The 11,496-nt window shown below is 31.6% G+C and overlaps 1 protein-coding gene across 1 annotated transcript; it reads left to right on the forward strand.

Annotated features, from left to right (window-relative positions):
* The first annotated feature begins 1,093 nt into the window (after window positions 1-1,093).
* LOC108812062 (glutamine--tRNA ligase, cytoplasmic) lies at window positions 1,094-6,273 on the forward strand. Its single transcript, XM_018584212.2, has 22 exons — window positions 1,094-1,343; window positions 1,557-1,607; window positions 1,700-1,771; window positions 1,885-1,984; window positions 2,131-2,226; window positions 2,345-2,406; window positions 2,480-2,590; window positions 2,664-2,756; window positions 3,143-3,295; window positions 3,392-3,447; window positions 3,545-3,635; window positions 3,722-3,808; window positions 3,949-4,146; window positions 4,233-4,331; window positions 4,471-4,602; window positions 4,701-4,837; window positions 4,920-5,115; window positions 5,208-5,308; window positions 5,404-5,509; window positions 5,590-5,679; window positions 5,759-5,891; window positions 5,993-6,273. Exons 1-22 carry the CDS (start codon window positions 1,221-1,223, stop codon window positions 6,085-6,087), a joined length of 2,382 nt encoding a protein of 793 aa, XP_018439714.1. The 5' UTR covers window positions 1,094-1,220; the 3' UTR covers window positions 6,088-6,273.
* The last annotated feature ends 5,223 nt before the right edge of the window (window positions 6,274-11,496 follow it).

Genomic DNA, 11,496 nt, shown 5'->3' on the forward strand with positions numbered 1-11,496 from the left:
GGCTGTACATTTTTTGACATCACATGTTCCACTTTGGTTTTGTAATGTTTCAGTACATTTGTTAACACCTTTTCCTTTCTGAGCAATTATCATCTCTCCTGTATTATAATAGACATAAGTCTTTAAATTTAAAACTAAAAAATCGTTTTTTGTAAAATAAATGCTTAGAGAGTTTTCTGCATATCTAAATAAAAATGAAATTTTAAATATTTTATAATCATAAATTATTCTTGGAAAACCATTAAACTTAATATTATAGAATTGAACATATAATCTATGTAGGTATATAAAATAAACAACATCAAATAATTTTAGAATGATTATATGATATACTAATAAAGTTATGAATGTAAACACAAACCCATCAAGAGAATTGTGAGGATAACGAAACCAATAAACCAAGGTTTGAAAGCAACTTTCATCTTCGAAAATAAAATAATTTTGTTTTAAAAATTGAAAAGACATGGAAGTACATTTATAGATGAATTACAAATCAAAACACGTCTAACTTAAGCTATGTATTTTTCAAATTGCGATATAAAAGGATCTATTTTGACCAAAAATCACAACCACTAGTTTTTTATTTATTTAATGAATTTTAACTCATTTATATTTAAATTTATTTAACATATTTTTAATTTACATAAGCAATCAAATTATATTAATCACATATTCAAAATTTATATAATATATATTTTGAAAAGAAACATAAATATAAACGACAATTCGATCCAATAGTGTTCCAGAAAAATACACAATTTCATCTAATAAAGTAGAAATATAATTTTATCAAAAAAATATAAATATAATTTTTAAAAGATATATAAAAGAGTTAGCTATCTCTATATGAGTAACCTATAGAATAAATTCTCAACAAATTTAATAGATACTAGATTTTGACATGCGTTTTGAAAGCACAGACATTTTCTATTGATCATTTAGATAAAATATACATAAATTTATAATTTTTATTAGAAAAAATATTTTTGACCTTTTTTTTCTTTTGGCCATTCTTGTCATGTTCAGTGTTTTTTTTTGCCGAATTCCCTTTTTTTTATATATGGACGGTAAGTCATCTTCGGCTAAAAGCAAACCAAAGAGTCAATAACTTCGGTTTAGAGATTTGATAAAACCGAAGAAGAAGAAAGCAACGCCTCCTCGTCCACTCCATTAAACCCTAGAGCTCAAGTCGTCGTCCCCTTTCAGTAAGTTTCGGCGCCATGGCTCCCAAAGACGAGAACTCTGTGAAGCTCTTCCTCAGCATCGGCCTGGACGAGAAAACAGCCACCACTACCATCAACAACCCCAAGGTCACCGCTAATCTCACCGCCGTTATTCACGAGGTATCGTTCCTAGTCTCCTCCGCCTCCTCTTTTCTCTCTCCTCGCTATCGTTGTATTCGCCATCGTATTGTATTCTGATGGAATTGGATTGAGTATCGTTTTACCTTTCTCCTCTGTTGACCTAATCCAATTTTTATGAAACTCAAATTCGAAATTCTTAGTTTGATTGATGATTTGTATCTGATGTAATTTGATCACATGGCTTGTGTACAGGCTGGTGTAACTGATGGATGCGATCGAACTACTGGGAATCTATTGTACACGGTGAGATTTTGTATTCTGATTTAACCGTTTTGAAATTTGTTGTCAAATCCTGGAAAGAAAGCTCATCGGAGGGTTTATATATGTGAAATCAGGTCGCTACTAAGCACCATTCAAATCTTCGTCTGCACCGTCCTACATTGTTCGACTACATTGTTTCCTCCAAGGTTAGCATGTCACTGTCACACACCTTTTATTGATTGTCTCTGCAGCTGTGGAGTGTTAACTTTCCCTTTTGACTCTCTCTCTCTCTCTCTGTGTGTGTGATGAATATCTGCAGATTAAAACTCCAGCGCAATTGGATGCTGCAGTTTCGTTTTTTGACAAGAACTCTCCAGAGGACTTCAAGCTAAATGAGTTTGAGGAGGCGTGTGGTGTTGGTAAGAGCGTTTGTGTTTTATTAGCCGGGATTATATTTATTTCTTAATGCTAGCAGCATGTATAGGGTTTCTGTTTTCTTTGTTGTAAGAGGTTATATATTGTCGTGCTTATTTGGAGAGAGATCTTCATTATCTTTTTGGAACAGGGGTTGAAGTTTCTGCAGAAGATATCGAGAAAGCAGCTGAAGAAGTTTTTGAAGAGCATAAGAGTGCAATATTGGAGCAGCGCTACCGAACTAATGGTTAGTCTGTGTGCTTTACCTGTTAGGCATATCCTTCTGTACATTTCTCTATTTTTTTTTTTAACGTAACCAACTTATTGTGTTTCTTGGTTGAACGTGATGTATTTTTGTTGTGTAGTGGGTCAGTTGCTTGGACATGTCCGGAAAAGTTTGCCATGGGCAGATCCTAAGATTGTCAAGGTGAGTTAACCATAGCACTCTGCCTTCTTTGCTAGCCACAAACGAAATCTTAGTTTTCTTATTTCTGTAATAGGACGTCATAGACAGAAAAATGTATGAACTGCTTGGTGAGAAAACTGCTGCGGATAATGAAAAACCTACAAAAAAGAAGGAAAAGAAAGAGAAACCTGCTGCCAAAGCTGAGGTAATATGATTTTTTTTTATAATTTGTTTTCTTTTGTGCTCATTAATTCTTCATGTCTGTGGCATATCTGTAGGAAAAGAAAGCTGCCGTGGAAGCCACCCCAGAGCCATCAGAAGAGGAGCTTAATCCATATTCCATATTCCCTCAGCCAGAGCAAAATTTGATGGTACCACGCTGCTTTTTTAACGACAATTTTGTTATATTAGATTTTAAACTCTACGATCTACAGTTTTGAATCCTTTCCCACTCTATTATATACTTCTAGGTGCAGATTTGTTGATAACAAGAGTAGAATAGATTTTACCTGTATTGTTTGCGCGTGTTTATTGTGGTGTTCTGGGAAAACAACTTAGACGATGTTGAAAACCACATCATAGCTTTTGTTAAACTGGAAAAGTGGAAAAATTTGAAGCAAATGGATGATGCCAATATGTTTGATGTGATATTTTCGTTTCTTCTTGGGTGAATTCATGGCAATGCCATGAAACATATGCTCATAGGGATTCGGTGGTCAGCAGTGTTGATATACCATTAATTAATATATATTCTCAGGTTCACACAGAAGTCTTTTATAGCGACGGCTCTGTGCTCAAATGTAACAATAAGAAGGAAGTGCTTGATAAACATCTCAAGGTGACTGGAGGGAAGGTCTATACCCGGTTCCCACCTGAACCAAATGGTTATCTACATATTGGACATGCAAAGGTAAGTGTTTAAAAAAAAAAGACATGCAAAGGTTAGATTTACAGAAAATGTGGTTGTAACCTACCTTTTTGTCATTTTAATGTTTGGTTCTTTCAGGCTATGTTTGTCGATTTTGGTCTTGCAAAGGAGCGAGGGGGCTGCTGTTATCTAAGGTAAGAATACTTATTTGCTTTTACGTCTATATAGCAATCATTGTTTCTCGTACAACGACATAGTTTAGGATTCTTTTAAACATCTGATATTTTCCAGATATGATGACACTAATCCCGAAGCAGAAAAGAAAGAGTACATTAATCACATTGAAGAAATTGTTAGCTGGATGGGTTGGGAACCCTTCAAGGTATTCTTACTCTTAAGTACCAATAGCCTTTATTATAATTTATGTGTTCTTATATCTATCTAATACTTTCCATCGTTTTCTTCTAGATTACGTACACCAGTGATTATTTCCAAGAATTGTATGATTTGGCAGTCGAATTGATTCGGAGAGGTCATGCTTATGTTGATCATCAGGTTGAATCAATCGTTGCCTTCAAATTTATGGATTCCTGTTACCTTTTTGAGTCAACTTTAATGTGTTAGTTTTAAGCTGCACATCAACTTACTGCTCACAGAACTCATTCTCTGTACATTATTTATTTTTTAACTTTCAGAATGCTGACGAGATAAAAGAGTACAGAGAGAAGAAAATGAATAGCCCCTGGAGAGACAGGCCTATTGAAGAATCTCTTAGACTTTTTGACGATATGAGGCGAGGAAAGATTGAGGAAGGGAAAGCAACTCTGCGAATGAAGCAGGATATGCAGAATGATAATTGCAATATGTATGACCTTATTGCCTATCGTATTAAGGCAAGTGAAACAAACATTATCTCTGTCTGCAGCAGAATGTGTTCTCCCCATTCTTTGGATATCTTATTTGTTTGTATGCTTTGCAGTTCACACCTCATCCTCATGCTGGTGACAAATGGTGCATCTACCCGAGCTACGATTTTGCGCACTGCACTGTTGACTCTCTCGAGAATATAACACATTCGGTTTGTCCCTTTCTATGTCTTTTGGCTTTTTGCAGCAATAAATGCAAAATTTGTGACCCGTTATTTGCATCCAATACTATAGAATCCTTTTCTGTATCTTTGTTGTTCTAATTTTTTTCTTAATCTCCATAAAATGTAGCTCTGTACTCTTGAATTCGAGACTCGACGGGCTTCATATTACTGGTTATTACATTCCCTGGATCTCTACATGCCGTATGTGTGGGAATATTCACGGTTGAATATCACAAATACTGTAATGTCCAAGCGTAAGGTTGGTAAAATACTCAACTTGGTAGTGAACAACTTTTAACAATTTATCCGGAGAATCACACACTGGTTGTATCTTTTTTTCTTCTTCTTTTATTGCAGTTGAACTACATTGTGACAAACAATCATGTTGATGGGTGGGATGATCCACGTCTTTTGACACTTGCTGGTCTGAGACGAAGGGGTGTAACTCCTACTGCGATCAATGCTTTTGTACGAGGAATGGGAATTACCAGAAGGTTTGCTATTTATCTATATCACAAGATTCGGCCTATCTTAATCTTATTTATTGAATCTACTGCCTGTTGTTTTGTATCGAAGTGATGGTAGCATGATACATGTGAGTCGTCTTGAGCATCATATCAGAGAAGAGTTGAATAAAACGGCTCCCCGCACTATGGTGGTGCTTAATCCCCTTAAAGTGGTCATCACTAATTTGGAATCAGACAAGGTTATTGAGCTTGACGCCAAAAGGTGGCCTGATGCTCAGAACGATGACCCCTCTGCATTCTACAAGGTGAACTGTGTTTCACATATAATAGAGTAATCTTCACGTAGTGGAACATTTTTCTGTTTTCCTGATCTTTCTTTTGTTGTTTGTTGATCTAGGTTCCCTTCTCTAGAGTTGTATACATTGATCAATCTGACTTCCGTATGAAGGATTCAAAAGATTACTATGGGCTCGCCCCTGGTAAATCAGTCTTGCTAAGGTATATAGAAAGAGACACTTGCGTATTCATCATTACTACTTTGGCGATGAATCAAAATTCATCTGTGACTATATGTGCTTCATTCCGTTTTGCAGATATGGTTTCCCAATCAAGTGCACCAACGTTGTCTTTGCTGATGACAATGAAACCATTCGTGAGATTCATGCAGAGTATGACCCTGAGAAAAAGACAAAGCCAAAGGTTCGTTTCCTTAACCATCATTATAATTCCGCAATTCCAGCCGTCTCTTATTTATTAATCAGACCTTTTTCTTTCTGCAGGGTGTTCTACACTGGGTTGCAGAATCTTCCCCAGGAAAGGAACCCATAAAGGTTGAAGTCCGGTTATTTGAGAAACTCTTCAACTCCGAGGTATGTATCATTCTCTAGCATTTTTTCGGTAGTAACAAAAACTTTTTCTCTGAACTTAAATGTTATTTAATCATAACAGAACCCGGCTGAACTCAATGATGATTGGCTTACTGACATTAACCCAAACTCCAAAGTGGTGGTTTCTGATGCCTATGCTGTATCAATCCTTAAAGATGCTGCGGTCGGGGACAGATTCCAGTTCGAGAGGCTAGGTACTTCTTCTGTTTCAAGATCGTAAAAATGCTTGCATTTATTTTTCTGTCTAAAACCAACACTGATGCAAGTTTCAACCATTACTTGTATGACACTTTAGGTTATTTTGCGGTGGACAAAGACTCAGAGCCAGGGAAGCTTGTGTTTAACAGGACTGTCACACTCAGAGACAGCTATGGGAAAGGTGGGAAGTAAAAAGATGACACTTATTACCCATTTTGTTGGTCAAAACTTTAGTTAAACGGTAGATGAAAAACTTTGTTTGATACGCACGTTGTGCAGCAGTTTTATTTCGTTTCTTGAGTTTGTTTCCAAGTGAATTGGTGAAAACTGTTATGTTTTAGTTCTCATCTTTTGGAAGAAAAAGAACTTTTAAAAATCTTCAGAAAATGATGTCGACATTAGTGGCGCAAAAGAGACAGTTCAGTGTCTTTACGCATGTGAACTCTGATCACGGAAAGTCGAGAATGAACACATTGATGGGATTGCGTCTTGTTTCTTTCAACGTGTGCTGCTTCTACTACACGGGATTGCTCATCATTCAGTTTTGTTATCCTCTAAACCACCACACTAAAAGCTTTAAAATTGGTTCTGAATTCCCTTTACCTGCATGTGAATATTAAGTACGAGGATCGAATATTAAGGAAAAGGAACAAGATGCTTTTATGATAAGGACAACTTTAGGATAAGGATTCATAAAGTTTAATTAGAAGAATGAACCCTCATTCTTTCTTTTTGTACATCACAAATCTATAAAACAACTCTTGTGGAAAAAGGTTTATTACACAATGTTCCGGATAATTGCAATTTTTTATACAATAAAGTAGTCCAACCTTTACATAAACTATCTAAAAACGCATAAACAATACGATTGTTTACTTAAGTAAAACTAATTTTGTGGGTTAAATATTTTCTTTGAATATATCTGATTACAGTAACGCTTTTCAGTTAACCTTTTTCCTTAAAACAATCATGTGTTCGTCCGATTAATTCAAAAGTATAGCTAAATGATAGACAGTCCAAGGTTCCGTGATTATTGGTTTTTACTCGAGGTGGTGTCTTTGAGTGATCTGATCCCCAAAAAACACTGTTTCATGAAACTATTAGGTGTACTTATATATGTTGATAATTACAAGTTACAACAGAGTTAGTTGGTCAATAAGTTTGACCGATTACACTATTCCAATAAAATCAGCTTCGAACAATTTTGACCATCTAACAGTTTATAGACAATGTTTCTCCAATCTCAATTTTCGTTTTGATTACCCGGAACTGACGCTCATGATGTTGTTGTTGTAGACTAAAATAGGACTTGATAAAAGATCTGAACCCAAGAATGAAACCGAATTCGGTCTGAAAAAATAATACCGTATTTGAACTGAAACTGGTTAAATATCCGAATATCCAAACGGTTTTAAAATTTTATTATCGAAAGAATCTATGTCTGAACATATCTGATTAGATTATATATTTAAATATATTTATTATTATCAGATTTAATATCCAAAATATATAAGATATTCTGAATTTGTCCAAAATACTCTAAAATATATAAAACTTATTCAGAAATAAATATCTAAATAACTAAATAATATTCAAAAACACTAAAAGTACTTGAAATGTTTATTGATTCTTCATCCAAATATTGAAAAGCTAAACTAGTTTTTATAATGAATAGAGATTTTGATATTATTATTCAAATTTATATGTTAATATTATTTTTGTTTTTAGATTTTGAAAATTTTAAATTTTTAAAAATTATTTAAACGGATTATTTGAATTCAAATTCGAACCGAAAATTTTAAATATCCGAATGAAACTGAAATCTTTATTTAAAATTCCAAAAATCCGAACCGAATGATTATTTGAACTCCGATCTCTGTGCTAAAATATCGAAGATGCATAGTGAAGATGCATGTAAAGTAAACGACGACTAAAGTATCTATAATTCTACGTAGGGCTGGGCATAAAACCCGTAACCCGAAATCCGAACCGAACCCGAACCGAAAAACCCGATCCGAACCGAATCCGAATTCTAAAAAATATCCGAATGGATCTTGTAGGGTGTTACAAAACATATCCGAACCCGAAGTGTTATTAACCGAACCCGAATGGATAATCCGAAAAACCCGAAAACCCGAAAAACCCGAAAAATATCCGAACAAACCGATTCGAATGTCCGAATTAATATATAATATAAATATTTAAAACATAAATATGTACTTCAAATATTCAATTTCATGTTTATTTCAACATGATATCTAACAATAAGTATCTAATTTTTTTAAAAAATATCTTAAATACTCCATTATATATAAATAAGTATATATTTTTATGTTTTTCTATTGAATTTTAGATTTTACTTAGGGTATATCCGAACCGATCTGATATAACCCGAATCCGAATGATATATGGTTACTTCGGGTATTAACCGAACCGAACCGAAACCGATGTGTTATATCCGAACCCGAACCGAACTTGTAGATTTACTAGAATGGGACCTAGAAGGTGTTACAAAATAGAACCGAAATCCGAAAAACCCGAACCGAACCCGAATGGGTACCCGAACGCCCAGGCCTAATTCTACGTACATGTTTCTAACACGTTTTTCTTCTTCTTATTCCTACTAGATGTATATAAGATTAAGATAAATCGTTAAAAATATATATAAATATATTTACTTATGTATCTGATATACAAATCTGATACATAGAAAATTTGAATTATTGGAGACGAGAAGGAGACAACGCATGCAAAGACTTTTATTTCTGTCGAAAGTAATGAAATAAATTATTTAACATTCTACCCAAAAAAAGTAATGAAATATTATATATATTCTATTAAATTACGAATATAATCTTTTGATATAGATTTATTCCAATTATTATTTTTTTATTTTAAAATAAAAAATGTATATATTACTTTTACGTAACACAAATATAAAAATTAAAGTTTTCTAAAAATATATAAAACAAAAAATATGTGTGTCCTTTAAAAGATAAATTTAAAAGTGTACAATTGCTTTCCTGAACTCTTGAAAAGTATTTAAAAACCATAATACATTTTGGGTCAAAATCATTCTAAAGTTCCCATGAACTGACCTCCAAGAAATCTAAGAGACTTTTATAAATCTTTTCATTCGGAAGTAATGAAAAGGAAGTAATTACATCCAGATAAGTCATGATTATACACATTAGTGAAAATAAAAGGAAAAATAATTACTGTTACACGAAGTATTCGTCATCGCATGGATAACCATACAAATTAAACTAATGTATACATAACTAGGAGTATGTGTCATGCATGACAATGTTCTTTAACTTAATTATGTTATTTAGTTAACATCATGAATTTAATTTCATTCATTTAAAATGTAATGTGGATGTTAGAAACCGTTTAAATTTCATGTTTTATCAATTAAAATATGATATACCCTCATGGTAAATTAACTAAAATTATATTTGATCCGCGTTTTAAAAGCGTAAAATATTTGTAACAAAAGTCTAATTTACAATCAATATTTTTTTATAAAATTTTGATAAGTAGTGGTTTTAACCTTTTTATTTTAGTGTATTTTTAAAACTATATAATTATATTATTTTATTTATATTAATATAAAATTTATATAATGTATTATTCAATTTTTGTTTTTAATTATTTTAAACTATTTTGTTATTAAAATTTAATAAAATATGTGTAATGTGTTTGATTAATCGTGTAATATATACTTATTTGATAAAAATTTATTTTAAACTTTATTTGATGTCAACGCACTGACTCTAACATTTTATTTGTTTAATACAAAATTAATTAAATCAATGAATTATTTTTTTTAATTTTCATATAAACAAACTGCATTCATTTAAATTTAGTATAGTTATAATATTAGATTCATATTCTTAGATTATTTTAATTTTTAAAAGTATATAATTAATAATTATATACATGAGATCATATTTGGTTTAAGTTGACATCAGATAATTTTTATACAAATAAAATGTTAGTTTGACGTCAAATAATTTTTATAGTAAAAAAATATCAAATAAGTATATATCACACAGTTAATCAAACGAATTACAGAATTTTATTAAAAGTTCATAATAAAACATATAAAAATAATTAAAAACAAATTAAACAATATCTTATATAATTTTCATATTAATATAAATAAATAATAAAATAATATAGTTTTCAAATACACTAAAATAAAAAATGTTAAAATACTATTATCAAAATGTTAAAAATATTGATTTTATAAATTAGATTTTATTAAAAATATTTTTTACACTTTAAAAATGCTGATTATAATCTAATTTTAGTTAAATTACGGTCGTATAAATCATATTTTAATTGATAGAATGAGATATTTAAACAGTATTTGACATCTATATCTGATTTTGGATGAGCGAAATTAAACGCGTGAGAAATTAAACTCGTGATGTTAACTATATAATTTCATTAAGTTAAGAGATGTTGTAATGCATAACATATATCTTTGTGTAACTAGATATATATTAATTTATGATGATCGGTACTTCGTTTCGTTTAGTTAGCAATTATTTTTCTAAAATAAAAACTACCTTTCTCAATCAAACTGAAGCTCTTGTGGGACTATATTATGTCTTCAACTAATTTTCTATTTTGCATCTTTCTAAAGCCACGTATATGTACCAATTGATGGTGATCAAGCTCCTCCAAAATGTAGATGGCTATATGCAATGGACTTATACGTATCATGTCAAGTCGAAAGAGATTGATTTAAGTTATGGATTCACAGACGGTCTTTTGGTCAAGGCTTACAAAAGACTAGAATTTAAATTTTAATAATTATTAATCGTGTTGCGAATGTTTTTGGTTCGAATCTTTAATGTGATTTTATAAAGGAATTTATAAATCTTAAAAAAGAAAAAGAAACGAGAAACAGAAATCAATAATTCTATACATACGAGCCCAAATATTTTAAATAAATGTTCTAACAGTGTATCTTCAATGTGTGTTTTTTTAGATTCAAATGTTTCTTGAAGAAGATGTTCACTTAAACTACTATAGCACATCAATTATCATATTGTGTACTTTAAACCAAAATAAACGCATAATGCCAATAACATTTAGACCCAAAAAAAAAACGCATAATGCCAAACGTATTTCGACTGTCCGTCGACTTATTTGCCATGCACACGTCTAATTTTCTGAAGAGACAATTCATCAACTATTTTCTTGAACTTAATTTCTCACCGTCATTTTCTTGGATATAATATATAAAAATAAATTTAAACCCTTGGAGGCTTGGACTCTTTCACATGTAAGAGGTGATATTAGATTTGTTCTCCTTCAGAAGATCCAAACTAACGAAAATGAGAATGATTTGATATTCATAGATTATTCTTTCAGTTGTTTTCGCCTCTCATGATTAGTCAGCATTTATATTAATTACTCGAACTAATTCTTCTACGTACTACAGTACAGGATCACCGTTTTAAAAACACATTACAACAAAAAGATATATAGATACAGTAAAGTAATACAGAAGAAAAGTGAGGAAAAGAAAGCTGAACAAATTATACATTTATTAAAAAAATTATTTACGTACGTAGTATTAACTCA

This window comes from Raphanus sativus, chromosome 1, assembly GCF_000801105.2.
Source record: "Raphanus sativus cultivar WK10039 chromosome 1, ASM80110v3, whole genome shotgun sequence".
Classification (NCBI taxonomy): Eukaryota; Viridiplantae; Streptophyta; class Magnoliopsida; order Brassicales; family Brassicaceae; genus Raphanus; species Raphanus sativus.

Coding starts and splice junctions, on each gene's coding strand:
- LOC108812062 (XM_018584212.2), top strand. CDS start 1,221: ATGGCTCCCAAAGACGAGAACTCTGTGAAGCTCTTCCTCAGCATCGGC. Junction 3,809..3,948: donor ATGCTTATGTTGATCATCAG/GTTGAATCAATC, acceptor TTTAACTTTCAG/AATGCTGACGAGATAAAAGA. Junction 5,309..5,403: donor GGTAAATCAGTCTTGCTAAG/GTATATAGAAAG, acceptor TCCGTTTTGCAG/ATATGGTTTCCCAATCAAGT.